Source organism: Syngnathus leptorhynchus, chromosome 6 (assembly GCF_054491065.1).
Source record: "Syngnathus leptorhynchus isolate UIUO chromosome 6, UIUO_Slep, whole genome shotgun sequence".
Taxonomy (NCBI): domain Eukaryota; kingdom Metazoa; phylum Chordata; class Actinopteri; order Syngnathiformes; family Syngnathidae; genus Syngnathus; species Syngnathus leptorhynchus.
Window position 1 is genome coordinate 11,208,647 of NC_141200.1, and position 18,993 is coordinate 11,227,639.

Genomic DNA, 18,993 nt, shown 5'->3' on the forward strand with positions numbered 1-18,993 from the left:
TGGGAACAGACCTTTGCTGCATTTGATGAAAACGAATTTGATTTGGTCAGATTTCATGAAATTGTGTAATTACGCTATTCCGTGTTTGTGACTCAATTCCTAGTTCTTACGATGTTTTCTATTTGTGTATTCTGACAACCACAATAAACACACACAAAATGTTCATGCAGGGGGATGAAGTCTTGGGCATCCAGGGCACAATGGTAGCCATCAAAGTGTGATTTTATCAAGAGCAGTGATCATTATAGAATATCATTAAGCATTCAGTCTTTTTTCTTATCAAACTGCCAACCAAAATAAGGCTCAATCTGATATCACAGCGTTGCCCAATTTGATATGTTATCAAATAAGTGTAACCCGGATGCAGATCTGTAGCTAACAGCTGTTTGCTGCACTTGGGGCAACTATAAACATCTGCTGGTGTTGGATGACCAGTATGCTTGCTGAGGAAATTATCCTAATTGGCTTCTATGAAATTATTCCCCTTGACCCATTCGCTTTGTATTCTAATTAAAACACATACATAAGTGATTTTGTTGTGAGTGTGTACTAAAACTGACATGGTGGACTGGAAAGACATGAGTCCCCAAAATACATTAACAGTTAAGCAACAGAGTTTTTATTTGCATGTTATAGCATCTCACTTAAAACTGATATCCATGTGTTGGCATGAGGGACTTTGGAATTAGTTAACCTGATAAACTATAATGCTTTTTATTTATTTTTTCTTAACAATAAATTACAGGAAATGTCGCAATAAAATATGAAATAAATATTACAAATATGTTTAAACCAAAATAAAATGTTAACAGTGCTACTTATGGTACATTTACAGATTGTGGCAGTGTACAGACATATGCAAATTAACAGTTTGAAATATCCCTCAATCACCAACAGAAGCTCAATTTGACTGTCTCATCGCAAATGCCAATGTCAACAAAGGAGACCTTGCACCTATTATACTAACACTTGGTACAGATTAATGAGGCAGAGGGCAAGTGTGTCTATGTTTTATCTTTAATTATCCTTCTGCATATTTCATCAGGCTAAAGCCATGCGCTGCGGTTCCTCTAGGTTGGCACGGAATCTTTCAAGAAATCGGGATGCTAGTTCGTCATCGACAAGCCGCCCGTCACTTGACAAGGTGACGCTCATCAGTTGTTGGGTACGCACGGTACGGTTGTCCTCACACAGTCTTAATTCAGCCCTGGAGGTCCCGATGGCCAGGATGCAAGCCTGTGGAGGGTTGATCACAGCGCTGAAGCCAGTAATGCCAAACATCCCCAGGTTGGAAATACTGACGGAGGTGTAGGATAGGGAGAAATATGAAAAACAGTTAATACACACAAAGAAAAAGCGGAAATGGTGTATAACTCAACAACCAAAAAATTATAGGTAAACTCAATAAAAAAAAAAGCACTGCAAAACAATGAAGCTTCAAATAAAATAACATCAATCGAGTTTTAATGCAAGTTTAGAACAGCAATTTTTTTTATTGACTTGTTTTCTTCACAAATTGACATCCCCAAAAGCGCTATGATATTCACAACTCCACAGGCCTTAATGAGAGTGTTGGCTCAAGGATGCATGCAAATCTCTGGATGCATCTCCATAGGTATTCATTACTCCCGGCTGACATAGAAACCCCTTTTATGAGCAAATGAAACCATGAATTCTAGCCCCCGCAGTCCTCTCCAAATCTTCTGCAAATGATGAGCTGATGGCCCATGTCTTCCAATGCAATATTTGGTTCAAACTCGAGAATTTCTAATATGATGACAAGTAGAAGAAAAACATTGGAACACATGTGTCTTTGTTTTACCTGAATGAGCCTCCCTGGTACTCTTCAGGTAGCAGTTTTCCGTCTCGAGCCTTCTGGGCCAGTGCCTACAAAGCATACATTTGCCATTTTTAGACCATTGAATTTTATACGAGAAATCCATTTATCAGACAGTGGTATTGGAGGTGTGTCACAAAGTACACAGTAGTCACCTAATTAAAACAATAATGAAATAATAATCATGCAAAGAGACAATCAAAATCAAATAAAAAATATGGGTGAAGACTAAATAACTAAAGCTACAATGTTGCTTCAGAATAACCAAATGATATTAGATGACTACCTCATAAACCATAATACAAAATGTGTTTTAAAACAGAAACACAAATGTGGTGTTCGAAAACAACAACAACAATCTGTCAAATAGCAGGCTTTGAGACAAATGAAAACCATCAGCTTGTATCTTGCTAAAATGAGGAAATGGAACTGACATGAGCCAGAGAGGAAGATGAGGCATCTGGCAAACAAAACAAACATTATTGTGGCCAGGGTTTTATAGCAAAGCGTGACAGAGTGGAGTGGAGTAACCTTGGTGAAAGCACAATACACGAAATAATGTGATTATGTGATTGTCTCTAACCAAGAATATGTGCAAACACTGTTCATTTTCTTTTTGGGGTAAATTTCAAGGCTTGACATTAGTATGGACAAATATTATAGCTGGCACTGAAACTATATTCGGTATGAGCATGGACTCGGACAGTTCTATTGGTCAACTGTGATGTTTGGTAATTTCATTGGTCACGTGTGAAAAGAGTACCGTATTTTCTGGACTATAAGGCGCACCAAAAAGCCGACAGTGCGTCTTATAGTCCGGTGCGTCTTATATATGGACCAAATTCCTAAATTTAAACTGGCCTGAAGCATTGTGTCATGAAATCAATCATAAGTGGCCCGCTGAAGACTATCAATCATGAATCAAAAAGACTATGGATCATTATTTTGTGATTATTAAGTAATTTGTTGCGTCTGAAGTTGAAATTAAAAAAGATATAATGGAGAATGATTTGATTTGGATTAAAAATCTGACATGATGCATGCGCCTTATAGTCCGGTGCACCTTATATAAGGACAAAGTTTTAAAATGGGCCATTCATCGAAGGTGCGCCTTATAGTCTGGAAAATATGGTATAAAGTTGAAAGAAAAAAGATAAAATGGAGAATGATTTGATTTGGATTAAACATCTGACATGATGCATTAATGGTCCGGCTCCGTATTCAACATTTAAAATGTTAATGCATCAATGTTTTTATTGCAGTGGTTTCGCCCTACAATCTAAAAACATGCACGGTAGGCCAATTGACTGCTCCAAAATGTCCGTAGGTGTGATCGTGAGTGTGATTGGTTGTTTTTATGTGCTCTACAACTGGTGGCCAGTTCAGGGTGTAGTCTGTCTTTGGCTCAAAGATGACTGGGGTAGGCTCAACCACTCCATGGCCTTGAAATGGATACACAGAATTAATTTGGATGCATGGATGTTTAACAGCTGAGTATTGTTTATGTTCATAAATTTCGGACGAGGTGGTTGCTTATGACCAAGATAAAGTACTAATGTATTATCTATTTGGTTTCCAGCTGTGTGCAAAGAAGACTGGACAGGCAAAAAAACCCAACAATTAAACAAAACATTCTAAACAAATGAAAATGGACAGTTGGAATGGCATTTTCTCATGGCTTAATGTCCCACTGGCAAGACACTAAATCCTATGAAATCACAAATAATTATGTATATTGTGGCAGATGTAAAAAACACATCTTTACGCTCTTACTGAGTGCCAACAAGTGAGACAACAAACGTGAATAAAGCAACAAAGACAGAAAACATACATATAAACTTGTCCCTAAATGCAGGCCTGCTGGTGAGAGGCCTGGTCCGAAAGTCCGCCACACTAACGCTACAATGACGGTCGGTAACAGAGCAATGATTGAGATTCAGAAATGTACCTTTGCATGAGTGGAAATCTCCTGAACTCCTTTGTTTGCAGCATCTCTGATGATAGGGGTAATGAGGCCTTTGTCAGTGGCAACAGCAATTGAAATGTGAATAGAGTCAAGCGGCTGTGGTCCGTTATCTGACCATGTCACGTTCACATCTGGTAGCTCCTATTGTCACAAAGGCACGGGGCAGTGTCACAACAATGGCAATTAAATGTATCACTTCATCCAAATTTGGCTGCAATTGAACATGGAAAGACCTACAGAGTACAGTTGACCCACACACACTTAGGGTAATTCATATAATTGTTGGAAGTGACAAAAAATAAATTAATATAATCCATCTTCTGAACTGCTCATCCTCACGAGGGTGACTGGCGGGCTGGAGCCTAACCCAGCTGACTTTCGGGCAGGAGCCAGGGGGCCCTGAACTGGTTGCCAGCCAATCGGAAAGCACACATACTCGCCGAACAACCATTCGTACTGCACCGCCGGGCAATTTGGAGTGCTCAATTGTCCTACCATGCACGTCTTTATTCTTACAATTAAGCAGCCGATTAGTTGGTAATGGTTTTTGATCTTTCAAATACTAGCGTCGGCCTCAAACAAATCATATCGGGTAACTAATCGTCACCAAATATAGTGTTTGTTTGAACCACACTATACATGTGTAAGTGGGTTCTACACCTTACAAAAGACAAGGTTGGGAGATGAACAGTGTTAAGAAGTGAAATCAATGAGCAATACTTACTTTAAGTGTAACAGCAGCTGCCTTAATGATGAAATCATTAACAGAAACTTTGATCTGATCTGTAAAGACAAAGAAACAACAGACTGAGTCATTCCAATGTGACACAAGAATAGCCAGACAGCTGGTGAGGGGCTGCCCAAGTAATCTTCATGGGTACGATTCTGGCTGGCTGATGTGTTCAAGAAACTGACAAAAGGAGCGATTGTCAAAAACACATAAAGTAAACACGAATACAACACAACGCTTGCCTTAAATTAATATTCTAAGCAATCAAAACTGCTGCCCATGTGCGACGCTGGTAGGCAAGGATTTTCCCCGCATTTGCAGCCACTGGAGTCCATGAATACAGTCACCGATTATGAATGCTGTGTGCAGTATGATTACTGAACTAACCGTGAAATTGCACGACCCTGAACAAAGACAGTCCGCGATAACAACCGGAGACAGAATCCCTCAGTAAACACAGAACACTTGTTACGGGTCCAGAATGGCCATTCCATCTGCCCATTGATAGAGAACCAAAGATAGATTATTTTTTCAAGAGCAGGTTATCTAAAATGAAACTGACAACTGCCCAAATGTGTAAATCAGTAGAGATTTTATTTTAAGAGGATATTGTGACTGTAAGAGTCAAATGTTTTCTGTTTGGCATTTGGGATTCTTTGCTTTATATATATATAAAAAGTAATCAGATTTTATGTTAATAGTTCTTTTTCACGTTATATTTAAAAAAGGGTTTCCAAAACAGCCAAATAAATTTCAATCAGTCTGACAAGCACCTTTCATTTTTGTCTTTGGCAGAATATATATGTGTGGTGTGTGGAATGAGAGTTCAAACCAGTGTGGCAAAGCAGTTAGTATGTGTCAATGTTTTCTAGCTAGTGCTACAGACTGCTTCTTTGTCAAAGGAGTGGTCACATGAAACCTTTGAAATTCTCATTTTGAAGGACAAGAATTGATAATTATAATAACATTGTCAACTAAAGCTAAAACTGGATAATATATAGAGGCGATCTGGCATAAGTGTAATGACAAGTACACATTTTTTTCAAATATTTTTTTTTACCTTTGGCTAAGTCTTTACGAAGCTTCATTACTGCAGCCATGTCACAGTCAACAGAGGCGTAAGAATGGGGGATGGTTGTTTTGGACTGTGTTAGCCTTTGAGCAATCACACGGCGGACATTTGAGGCTGGAACCTCTGTGAAAGTGCCCTGAGGAATAAAATTGTAGACGTCAAGATGCGGTAAATTACTACGGGGAAAATAGCACTTTGAGAGAGCGTCAACAGGGAAATCAGGCGACAAGAACCAGAACGCTGAGCAGTCTAATGCTGACATAATCCAACTGTCATCAATCAGAAAATGGACCAGGTTAGCAAAGTAATTGACAAGTCTGTTACAGTCAATTGATGCTAGGTCTGACCAGTCATTGACTTTGCAGGTCCATTAGATTTTTTTTTTAGAAAGATCATGTTAAAGAGAGTTAGTTACATGCTGCAATAAAATAGCTAAATGGATTTTGAAACCAAATCATACGCATATCCTCACAGTGTCATGTTATTTCAGTTATATCAGTGTTATTTTGGTAACAGACGTTCACGTGTGAACTAACTGTTCATTACATTTCCATTTTCGTTCAACAGAAAGTAACGACTTGCGAACAATTCATGATTCAAACAGCCTTCTGAAATGCAGTTTGTGCATAAGCCAGCATCTGTATCCCAAACTTGTGAACCCAAAATCAATCCATAAACTGAATGACCCACATACGTACAATCAGAAAGAAGCGTGCCATACTATGATCAACATAGATGTATTGTTGACCTTCAGTGGAAGATGTACTGTATGTCTTAAACACATGTTGTAATTTAAAACCCACCGGTGCGCCTGGCTTTCCTGGTACAGAAAGAGGAGGTATGTTGGGTCTGCTGCCTGATGGTGGTGGAATAGCTGTTGCGATTTTGGCAGAACCCAGAGAAGGTGGAGCAGTCACGGGTGTTGTTTTTGGCTTGGGAGACATCTTCAAAATATTTAATGCATCTCTGTTGGAGCCAAAATACACCAAAAAATATTAGGCATTGTAACTGCAGATTCACCATTCAAGCTCCACCGCACACAATTAGCTGTTTGAGAAATGCCAGTCTACATCCTGCCAACCTGATTGGTCCTTTAGCAAGGCACTGCCACCAGTTCAGAGGTGCAGCATTGTTTGTGAATCCCAGTCCTTTAATAATGTAATTACGGTTTATTAGGGAATACATGATGTGACAGATTCTGTGCTTCAGGTAGACGTGGTGGACGTCATCGTATTTCATTCAGTTATAGTCCTCACCAAAAGTATTGGAACAGCTAGGTCAATTCCTTTAATCCTGCTGAACACTGAAGACATTTGGGTTTCATTTAGATGCATTAAAAAACTACAACTGCATTCAGTCTGCGATCCATTGACTTCACTAGACTGTTTGAGTCCAAGATCTTTCAGTTCTTTTTTGTTTAGAATGGTGTGAATAACGACAATTTAGAGACAAAGTAGAGACAATTTCTCTACTCATACTTACTCCTTAGTGATTAATCCTCTTGGTCCAGTAGGTGTGACCAGTTTTGGATCAACACCATGAGTGTCCAGGATGTGTCTTGCTGCTGGGCTTAGTCGTAACCTGAAGGAAAATGAACCAACAAGATAATAATTTTTTTTTTTTTTTTTCCATGGCTTTCTGTCATGTCATATTTGACCTTTAATTCTCTTATGGACAATTGCTACCACATAAACTAATTGCACTCCTGCAAATCTAAATGTAAACCATCTAAGTTTTGTTCGTATACAATCCATTTTAAACCAGGTTTATGCAGACTTTTCAAATCTCAATATGTCAACTGGCCCATTGCAAAATGTTTGCATAACAAACATATACTGTTTGCCCTGTGGCAGGTCCTGCACCTTTCCTACTGTCTCTATTGTATAAACAAGGGTGGATGGGATTTCTGCAATTCAGGATGTCGAAGTATATCTGAAGAAAATGTATACTGTAATATGAAAGGGAAAAGGTAATTGCCACTAATAAGGCAGATAATTATTTTGGTGATGTGATAAAACCACAAGACACATTACCTCTCAAAAAGATTATACTGTAGTATTGGCATTTACTTGAAAACAATAAACATTATGTTGGAAAGTGTTGGCTACACACATAATCTAGAGATTTTATTTATTTATTTATTGCCGAAATGCCATTTCAGTATCTGCATTGGGGTACTTTATGAAGGTACACGATTAAAGCAGCTGGGGTTGAATATTGGACCAACCCAGGGAGTTAATTTGACCCAACTTTGGGTGTTTTGCAAAAAAAAATTATATATATATGTTTTGGATTGTTGTGCAAAATCTGTCAACTTTTTCACCCATATTGGGTTGTCTTTAATCCATAATTTTTGACATTGTGTATCGTATCAAAGTCAAAATTTGGTATTATGACATCACACTTACGATCCTGCTGGGACTGCTTTTGGTGGAGAAGATGGCAAAGGGGGGGCAACGGTGGACACAGCTTCATGTATAGCAGGTGGAGGTGCAGATGGAGGGGGAATGTCAACCTGCATCCAGTCCTGTCCCTCCTCCACCATAAGAGCAATAAGAGTTCCCAGGCGCACATTGCGACTTCCCTCCTCGATCTGAAATGCAAGAGAAATGTCTATTTCAATTGAGTGTTCTCACAATAACAAAATGACAGACTGAAAAAAAGTGAAACATATTGTATGTTGTGTTGTGGCTCAATGTACCAAAACTATGCTGAGATGGAATACTATTACTAGGTTGTTGTGGAGTGTAATGAGCTACTTTTTATGATTGCTGTCACCACTGATTCAAGATTCCTGTTAAGAAGTAATCTAGATACACTGTGTGCCTTTTACTACTTTCGCCACAGTCTACTGGACATCGCCAATCAATCATTACTGGTTCAGTCTGTAAATGAAAGGCCATGCTCTGGCTACACTTGATCAGTTTTCAAAAGGTATCCATTTCGTGAGCTGTCTCTTGGAGTGAGTCAATACAGCATGAAGTAAATTTGCAAAGAGTGTGGAACAAAAGAGTCCAAGTAAGGTCTGCTTTCTAAAAACCTGAGAGTGGTGTTAGTCAACTACTGCATGTTGAAAATGTCTATTTGTTGTTTGCCATAACAAACACCCTCTGCTGACTGAGAAATTACTGTGGACAGTGAATGAAAACGATTGCAGTCAATGCAGACACAACACACTCTTGAAGTATTAGCTGTATAAAACAATAAATAATGACAAGCTTTAGGCAGATGGATACTTTGCTAATTTCAATTCAGAGATGAGCCACAAAAGTAGTTTGCTGAACTGATGAGACCAAGATTAACCTCTACCATGTTGCTGGAAAGGCAAAAGTATGCAGAAAGGAAGGATGCAAAACAGACAAGCTCCTCTGTAAAGCATGGTGGAGGTAATGTCATGGCTTGGGCTTGCATGATTGCTGGAACGGGCTCACTATTCTTTTTTGAGGAAGTAACTCATGGGGGTAGCAAATGAATGAAATCTGAAGTCTATAAAACAATTTTGTCTTGAAGAGAAATGCACACAAACTAATCGGGATATGCTTGATCATGCAGCAAGGCTACCAACTCGACAAAGGACCTCATCAGTCACGCTAATCTTATCAACAGTTGACAAGTATGGTCATAGCAGTGACACACCGCCATGTACAGTTCAAGTGAACAAAGAGAAGCTTTGTATTTTGATGTCATTACAAACCCCTGTGATTTATTGTACCTACAACAGATTCAGGATTAAAAACCTTGGGTCATGGTAGAGCAATGCAGTAACAGTATGATAAGATTTTGTAATATGTTGCCACAGCATAAGTGATCCACCTAGCCCAACCCAGGACCCCAAGAGCCAGAGTCAGATATTAGTTACCCATAACCATTTTTTGGAGCATACCCATGATAATTTTCATTAGCATTTGGTCAAATGTAGGTAACTATGGTATGGTTGTCAATACAATGAAAAACACAAAACAAGCAAAGAAAAATAAAACAATTTCACAAAACCACAGTAACAGAAATATAGTTAACGCATTGTATGGTTCAGCAAAAAATAGAGTTAAATAAAGATAAATAAATGAATAAATTAATGAATGAACGAATGAACGAACAAATGAATGAAGAAGTGCTTTGAGTTGATGGGTTTCTTCTCAACTATTCACATCACATTTTTAGCTAAGGGGGTTTATACAGCCCACCTTTCTCTGCCTGCCTCAGCTCTCTAGCCCCTACCCCCAATTCTTCAGTGGTTGCTATGGAAACTACCATCCCCACTGTAGCAAAGAAAGATGGGTGTAAGGGAATGTGAAAAGGGGAAGGAATAGCATGAAACAAATGGTTTAAATTAGCCAGTTGTGAACCTTTTTTAACACACGGTTGCCGTTTACAGCGTCATAATGACATAAGCCGCAAACATTTATATTCTCATCAGCTCAGGCACGTTCTGTCACTTGGAAAAAATATCTGTCTTCAGTATGTGATAGGACATAATCCATCCTTTAACATACACGTTAAGAATAAAATAGCAAAACAAGGTGGTCAAATTCTATTTGAATAAAAGCACATATTTTAGCTTGGAGTACGAAGGTCAATAAGACTAGTAATTGCTCCATCTTTGGAAAGCTATTAAAAATTTAAACACAAGACAACGGGGAATGGATGGATTGAGTAGAAATGTCTGCCACAAAAGAAAATAGTTTTACGTATGTACTGTCACTGTGCACGGAAAGCTTAATGAAAATGCCACAAAAGAACACACTTTTTGGACAGGACTATAAATAAAGAATTATCTTGTCTCAGCAAAGAGAAAATATCTACAGCTTTGTGGTAAACAAGATGGTATGTTTGATTTTGGCATTTGTTTCTCACCAGGATCTTTGCCAAGACACCATCATCGTTAGATTCCATAGTAACGACAGCTTTGTCAGTCTCAATTTCACAAAGGGCATCGCCTGCTGCCACCGCCTCACCTGCAATGGTAAAACATGCACATGTTGCACACTGGATTCGATTAGCACTGACTAGGTAGGTATGGTAGAAGGATATGTGACTGCCACACGACACAAACAACAGACAGAACAAGATCAAGATGGACATGACTGGAGAAAGGAAGCTTTTATACACAAACCCTCATTATCGGGGACAAAAGAAATGCACATAATGCCGCTTTGAAGTGTAGGCAGTGGATTTGGCTCTTAAAGGAAATAGAGCTGCTGCAGAGGTTTCCTGCGGCCACTAGAGGCCACTAAGCTATTACTGATGGCATCTTGTTGCACCACCCTTTTCAGTATTTGTTTTCCAGGTCATGTCTTCTCCGGAGCTTTATGTGTAACCCGTATCGCATTGCCAACTTTACCCCTGTAAGTGGTCCCATTTTATTTACTATTATTGTGTGTTGCTAGTGTTCCCTGCACATTACGTGTATTACGGTCCTCGCTGAGATATATACATGTTTGCAGACCCCTCTATGAGTTGTCAGCTTATCGTGGTGGAGGCGTTTGCGTGTCCTAATGATCTTAGGTGAGGGGCCAGACAAAGCATAGTTCACAGATCCCTGAAGATAATTAAAAAAAATGGATCCCATTCTGCCTTCCCTGGACGCGGGTGACCAGGGCCCCTTTCTGGAGTCAGGCATGGAGTTGGGGATCGAAGGCGAGCATCTGGTGGTCGGGCTACACAGTTTGGGTTCTGGTACAAGTCATCTTGACTCTCTTCCACTCGAGAGTTGCCCACAGTGAGAGGCGCTGAGCAGGTCTGGGCATACTTATTGCCACCCGGCTGGGCACCTGCACATTGGGGTTTACCCTGGTGAACGAGAGGGTAGCCTTCATCCGCCTAAGGGTGGGGGGACGGGTTCTGTCTGTTGTTTGTGTCTATGCACCAAACTGCAGCTCAGAGTGCCCAGCCTTTTTGGTATCCTTGGAAGAAGTGCTGGATAGTGCTCCTTCTGGGAACTCTATCGTTCTGCTGGGTGACTTCAATGGTCACATGACCAATGACAGTGACATCTGGAAGGGAGTGATTGGGAGGAATGCTCCCCCTCCCTCCTCCGGATCAGATCCCGAGCTGTGTTCTATTACTGGACTTCTGTGCTCGTTATGGATTGTGCATAATGAATGAACACCATGTTCAATCATAAGGGTGTCCATGTGTGCACCTGGCACAACACCCTAGGCTGCAGTTCGATGACCGACTCTGTTATCGTGTCATCGAATTTGTGGCCGCATGTTTTGGACACTCGGGTGAAGAGAGGACCGGAGCTATCAACTAATTACCACCTATTGGTGGGTTGGGTCCAATGGAGGGGTAAGATGCCGGTCCGACCTGGCAGACCCAAACATACTATAAGGGTCTGCTGGGAACGTCTGGCAGAATTCTCGGTCAGAAAGAGCTTCAACTCCCACCTCCGACAGAGCTTTTCTCACATCCCGGCGGAGGCGGGACACATTGAGTCTGAGTGGACCATGTTCCAAGCTTCCATTGTTGAGGCACTGCAGAGGAAGGTCCGTCGGGAGGTCGAATCTTGGATTCAGGAGGAGCAGTGTGGTTTGAGTCCTGACCATGGAACGGTGGACCACCTCTATACCCTCGGGAGGATCCCCGAGGGTGCATGGGAGTTTGCTCAACCAATCTTGTTTTGTGGACCTGGAGAAGACGTTCGACCGTGTCCCTCGGGTAGTTCTGTGGGGGGTGCTTCGGGAGTACAGGGTGCCGAGCCAAATGATAAGGGCGGTTCGGTCCCTGTATTATCGATGGCAGAGTTTGGTCCGCATTTCCGGCAGTAAGTCGGATTCATTCCCAGTGAGGGTTGGACTCCACCAAGGCTGCCCATTGTCACCGGTTCTGTTCATAATTTTTATGGACAGAATTTCTAGGCGCAGCCGAGGTGTAAAGGGTGTCCGGTTTGGTGACCTCAGCATTGCATGTCTGCTTTTTGAAGACGATATAGTGCTGTTGGCTTCTTCAAGCTGGAATTTCCAGCTCTCACTGGAATTGTTCGCAGCCGAGTGAGAAGCGGTCGGGATGAAAGTCAGCACCTCCAAATCTGTGACCATGGTCCTCAGTCTGAAAGGGGTTCTCCGAGTCCGGGATGAAGATACTTGAACTCCTCCACTTGGAGCAGGATCCAAGTGGAGGAGTTCAAGTATCTTGGACGATTGTTCACGAGCGAGGGCAGGATGGCGAGACAGGCGGATTGGTGCAGCGTCTTCTATGATATAGACTCTGTACCAGTCCGTCGTGGTGAACAGAGAGCTAAGCCGAAATAGATCGACCGGTAAATCAAGAGGTTCCTCTTGATTTACCGGTCGATCTATGCTCCTACCCTCACCTACTATGGTCACAAGCTATGGCTCATGACCAAAAGAAAGGGATCCCGGATAGAAATGAAATCTCTTCCTTAGAGATTGGGTGAGAAGCACGGTTATTCGTGAGGGACTTGGAGTCGAGCCGCTGCTCCTTCATGTTGAGAGGAGCCAGATGAGGTGGCTCAGGCATCTAATTAGGATGCCTCCTGGATGCATCGATGTGTTCCGGGCATGTCCCACTGGCAGGAGACCCGGGTGACGACCTAGGACGCGCTGGAGATACTATGTCTCTCGGCTGGCCTGGGAACGCCTTGGGATCCACTGGGATGAGCTGTACAAAGTGGCTGGGGAGAGGGAAGTCTGGGTGTCCCTCCTAAAGCTGCTGCCACTGCGACCCGACCCCGGATAAGCAGCAGAAGATGGATGGATGTTTGCAGAGTTCCTTTATCTTTGACAATATTTTCACATTTTAACAAAAAGTATGTGTCCTCAAACAACCATGTCTTTCCTGACAATCCACTTTGCGTATATTCTCTAACAAATGATAATTAAATATTAAAACACCTGCGTCTTATAGTCCGGTGCGGCTTATATATGAAGATTTCTCCCTAATTTTAGCTAGTGCGGCTTATAATCAGGTGCATCTTATAGTCCAGAAATGACAGCGTAAGTGGAAAGTGAAAAATGCAATGGTTGAACTTGGCCTAAAGTGAAAAATAAAGAAATGTATTATGTGACTGGTGTTAGGAAAACATGAATCGTGATTATTCTGATGTTGTAATTTTGAGTAAGAAATCCACGAGTGTGGAATGGCGAGTATGTGAGTTTTTTTTATGAAGCTATAAGGACTTTATTTATATAAGACACCCTGGCTTTCTCTGTCGTTACCAATACTTAATACAGTAAGGGCCAGAAGTGTTGTCAATCATAATTTTTCTTCCCTATGACATGCATATGTACATCTCTACGCATATCACAGAAGCAAATGGCAATGCAGCTCAGGAGTCAATTAGAACTCAGTTGCCTCATGATAAATGAGGCTCCTTCTGGCGTGCCTGGATGAGTCGCTAAGCAATAATGAATAGTGACTTCTGGGTTTCCATAAGCCAATTAATCACCAAGGCCGATAAATGCAACAACGCATGAGCTCATGATTCACACAGTGATGTGTTGTCATAGAGAATGATGATTAGTGCCATGCTGCTGACCAGTGGTTCGCAAATGTAAATATTACCACAGTTTGCGGTTTGGGCCCTCCTGTGGCACTGACAACTGACTGAAAAGCAATATTAAAATTTGGGATTGTGGTAATATAATTGCCTTAGAAAGGAGGTTTGTGATCAAAGACATCTATTTGGCACTTGTAACTCCTTTTTACCTTCTTTCTTCAGCCATTTGACAATGTTTCCCTCTTCCATGGTTGGTGAGAGAGCTGGCATTTGCACATTGAGAGGAGCAACACCTACCGAACAGAAAGATTATCACAGCATTATTTGACAGAATTTGAACAGGTTCTTGAAGCTAATGCAGAAATAGACTTTAAAACTATGAAATAGGCTTTATAAAAAGACCAATGCATAAAAAAAAAATATCTAGAAGCTGATACAGTGGACCCCTGCATAAGCGCAGTTTGGCACACGTGAATGCATTTTGCCACACTGTAGTTCAACTAGCTCACAGCACAGTGCCAGGCATAAGGTTTGCCCAATGTCACAGAAAGATCAACTAACTGAGCTATTGGGGAATTCCTTGCTAGTAATGGAACACCCCTTCTATTTTTGTGCGCTCTCAGTGCTTGTGAATGGCACAATCCTAAGAAGAAATTTTTATATACACTGCAATTTCTACATTTAACTGCCCCAAAGATAATATGATTGGGAATTGAACACAACATTATGTGCTCATACATTAAAAATTGTGCGGGAACAAACTTCTTCCTTACTACCATTATTCTAATAATGTATTATTTTTCAAATAAAGTAATGACTCAGATTAAACATTATATCCATACTTCTAACACCTTAACATAAAACAAGACATCATTTCATTTTTCCAAAGCAGAAAATGCACAAACATATTACAATTCAATTTTTGGTTTGTATGGTTTGTTTGGTTTGGTCTGTAACAAGCAGCGTGAATGGGGAGGGAACGCTACACTACAGGCTGGTCTCTATAGCTGGAGGCTGCAAAGTACAAGCCGTGGCTGAAAGGCAGTGATCAACATTTGCCAATCATCAGTGGTCTGTAGTTCAAAGCACCACTGGTGGAAAAGTGTCATTCCAAGTTATGTTACATAGTAATTGTTTGTTGTCCTTCTTGTATCCCAAAAACAAAAAAACTCTGGCAACGGCAAGCCTCAACAGAACAATAGGCAGAAAAATATCAAATGTGATTCATCTCATTGTCTACAAAAGACAAAACAGAGGCATCTAAATATTGTAACTGTTAACCAGTATGAGTGCCACATAGGGTTTGAGTGACATCAGAAAGCCCGCACTGCCCAGCATTGCCACAAATTATCCATCCTTTAGTAACTCTTTCTTGTGCTTGCCTAGTGAATTGTTTGTTTCTAAACCCAGCTCAACATCACAATGAGCCCAATGTTTTTCAGCGGTTATCGCTGTGACCGGATCTTAATTGGATAAAAGAGCTCTCAGTTGTAGTAAAAGAAAAAAAATTGTCACATGGACATGCAGCTGAAAGATGTGCAGACATTATGTGATGCAAAATGTTCCAGAACAGACAAAAATCCTTACTGGCATATGAAAATAGGCCATGAGTGCATTTAAGTGCATTAAGATCTCCAACTATTTTTGGGTGAATAAGAAAATATGTATTTTAAACCTTCTTTTATTTTCTTTGTTGTACATATATTCTATTCAATAAAACCAATTAATTGTATTATTATTATTATTATTAGCACCATTAACTATTTTAAAACAAGGAGTTAAAGTTTGTTTAGGACAATCATTTTCCATTGTGGGAGGCAGAGCATTACATTTAATGTGTTATTCTGCTGCCATCTTTAGGACATTCTGATACACTGCAAAGTTAGAAATGTGAGGCTCAATGGAGGGAGAAAAAGCACCACTTTAATTTTCACTTGAAATCATTTTGAAAGACAGCTATTATTATTACATCTCTAGCTCCAACCCTGGTATAAACAAAAACAAAAGTAAATGAAGGAATGATATTACCAGCTGTTTTCACCACAAGTGTCTCTTTTGTGCTCACATCAAATCTTCATTACAGAGGTTATGTTCAAAAGTTGAACGAATGCGTGTGGGAGTGACTGATCTCTGTGATATTGGGAATGTGGGGAGCAGTTCCTGTACAGAGTTGTCTTATGTGCCTTTGGCCTAAAGTCAGAGGTGAAAGGTGCCAGCTCCCCATGAACCTTAACAGCATAAGATGTATAGAAAATGGACGAATGGATTATGTGAGTTGAGTGACAGTTTTGCATAAGGATAGGTAGGTGGACATGTTACTTCGCCACATAGAAAATGTCATCACAAACCTGATAAGTCAATAAAAACTGAGTGCCAACTGTCTTTGATTCTCCTTTTGATAATTTTCCTCTTTAGCATGCAGGCTTTTTCCTGCATAAAAATAGCTCCCCTTTTATCCCAAAGATAGACCCAGTGGCTGGAGAATTTCAAACTGCTCAGCCTTAGCAATGGAGACATGTTCTGCTTTACACCCACATTGTAATTGTGAGTGCATGCAACGGTGGCTTGCTGCAGTTTTAAGACAGCCGTCTGCAAACTCTCGACTGGATTGTGGATATCTTAAAGCAAGACAAAGACAAGCCACAACCCGTCAACAGAAAACGTCAGTCAGCAAATTTCAGCAATTAGCCTTAGTTCTACAGTGCTATCATTAAAAAGAGGGTATACCTTGTTGACATTTTTGCTTGATAACGTTGTCCTGCATGGATTTGTTGAACTGTCAGTTTTTGTCACAGAAGTGAGACAGTAAATCGATTATTCATATTAAGTGGTTTATAGAACTGTAGTTAATACAATTGTCAGATAACCTTATTGCGCCCCGGTCACCACTTGCCAAGCTGCCGTCTTTCACAAAACGGCACAATACATTACTCACCGAAGACCCATGGAGACTGAAAGAAATGTCTGGCATGCTCCTGTGATGACTGCGTGCTCCACAAAAATTTGCTTAGATGAGATACTTTAAGGCCAAGTAAGATTCCTTGACGACCCAGACGCAAGGAGGCCGCCATGTTGATGCCCTCATTGGGAGAGACTTGCCTGTGCCTGATCAAAATCTTTCTATTTTAAAAAAAAATTGAATAATGCTGTATTATAATATAGTTATAAGCATGGTAAAAGACAAAGAAAACTACTTTTAAGTTCTAGTATGTGTTTAGTTTTACATTGATTATTTTGAAGACAAACGGGCAGGCGTAATTCACAACTGGCCTTTCAGGGCCTTGGCCATAAACGTAAAGGCATGAAGACCTCGAGTTGTCTTGTTCGACAGGTTAGCGTGACTGCCATATTGGATGTGGCATGATTGCCCCGAAACTAATAGAAATTAATGCATATACTAAAGCGATACACCTAGGTTAGATTGCATTAACTACCACTACCACACTCCTCCCATAGATTGATTTTACATATATTTGGGAAACCTTTTAATCTAAGTATAAAACCAACATATGCATTCTTTTTCATGTGTTTATGGCGTGTGACAGCACTAATGTGATAGTAAACATTGACATATTCATTCATTCATTCATTCATTTTCTGAACCGCTTTGTCCCCATGGGGGTCGCGGGCGTGCTGGAGCCTATCCCAGCCGTCATCGGGCAGTAGGCGGGGGTCACCCTGAACCGGTTGCCAGCCAATCGCAGGGCACACAGAGACGAACAACCATCCGCACCTAGGGACAATTTAGAGTCTTCAATCGGCCTACCAAGCATGTTTTTGGGATGTGGTAGGAAACCGGAGTGCCCGGAGAAAACCCACGCGGGCTCGGGGAGAACATGCAAACTCCACACAGGGAGGGCCGGAGGTGGAATCGAACCCGCACCCTCCTAACTGTGAGGCGGACGTGCACATATGATGATTTTATTGATTCTATATTCGTATTGCCCAGATCCTGAAAATATGTATCTAAACAGAGACTAAAGTTGGTATGTAATCAATGTTAATTGATATTCGTCCAATTATTATACACCTCTGCAGCATATTTGACCAAAATGATTGAGATTGCTGTCCAACAATGAAAATCACATTTTAAAAAATAATGTATACATAGTAATACTGTGTCTTCCATCCATCCATCCATCCATCCATCCACAAAGTAAACCCACGCAGGCATGAGGAGAACATGCAAACGCCACACAGGAAGGCCAGAGCCAGATATTGAACCCACAACCTCCGCACTGTGGGGCAAACATACTAAACAGTGTGTTACCACCTCGCTGGAACTGTTCCTTTAAATAGGACTTATTTGCACATAATGCAATTCATTCTTAAGCCTCAGAACACTTAGATAACAAAATGAATTTCAATGAAATTCTGACATTTCTTTTTTTTGTTTTTTGTTCCTTCTTCAATGATTCATAGAAGGTCATGACCTGTTTGAATTCATTTTTTTCACCTGTCCCTAGCATGCATTACTGGTGATTGACGTCCATGAACAAACTTAACAGGTTTAACAATTAACACGTTAGATTTGTGTTATTTGTTTAACCTACAATCTGGCTGTGCCAGTTTGGTCGATAATGCCACACTATTTTGTGGTTTCATGTGCTGTACATACTTGAAATACAGGTTTGATGGTCTTCCTGCTGCGTAGTTCTTCCTGACACACCTCAGTCAGTGACTTTGTGCACAGGTTTGCAGCACTCTTAGTTTGCACATCCCTAAGTACAAGACGGTCAACACAATCTTATAGGAGATGTTTCACTCCCTTAAACATGTGCGCATGGGGGGATCAAGGTGGCAAAAGTACTTTTGTAAAAATAAACTTCTGTAAAATTAACTCTTGAATGTTCCTAAGTACAAAAGCATGATCTTGCTTCTCCAAATCTGTTTCTGTTGTCACACATGGGGCAGGTCGTGATGTCCC

General features: G+C 40.7%; 1 protein-coding gene across 1 annotated transcript; it reads right to left on the reverse strand.

Moving 5' to 3' along the window:
- Positions 1-596: 596 nt before the first annotated feature.
- pdhx (pyruvate dehydrogenase complex component X) lies at positions 597-17,309 on the reverse strand. The gene is made up of 11 exons (XM_085915242.1): positions 17,002-17,309; positions 14,276-14,359; positions 10,460-10,560; positions 8,014-8,198; positions 7,088-7,186; positions 6,409-6,571; positions 5,594-5,741; positions 4,528-4,586; positions 3,786-3,944; positions 1,823-1,887; positions 597-1,297 (listed from the first exon to the last, which is right to left on the reverse strand). The coding sequence occupies exons 1-11, from the start codon at positions 17,135-17,137 to the stop codon at positions 1,042-1,044; spliced, it is 1,455 nt and encodes a 484-aa protein (XP_085771368.1). The 5' UTR covers positions 17,138-17,309; the 3' UTR covers positions 597-1,041.
- Positions 17,310-18,993: the final 1,684 nt, after the last annotated feature.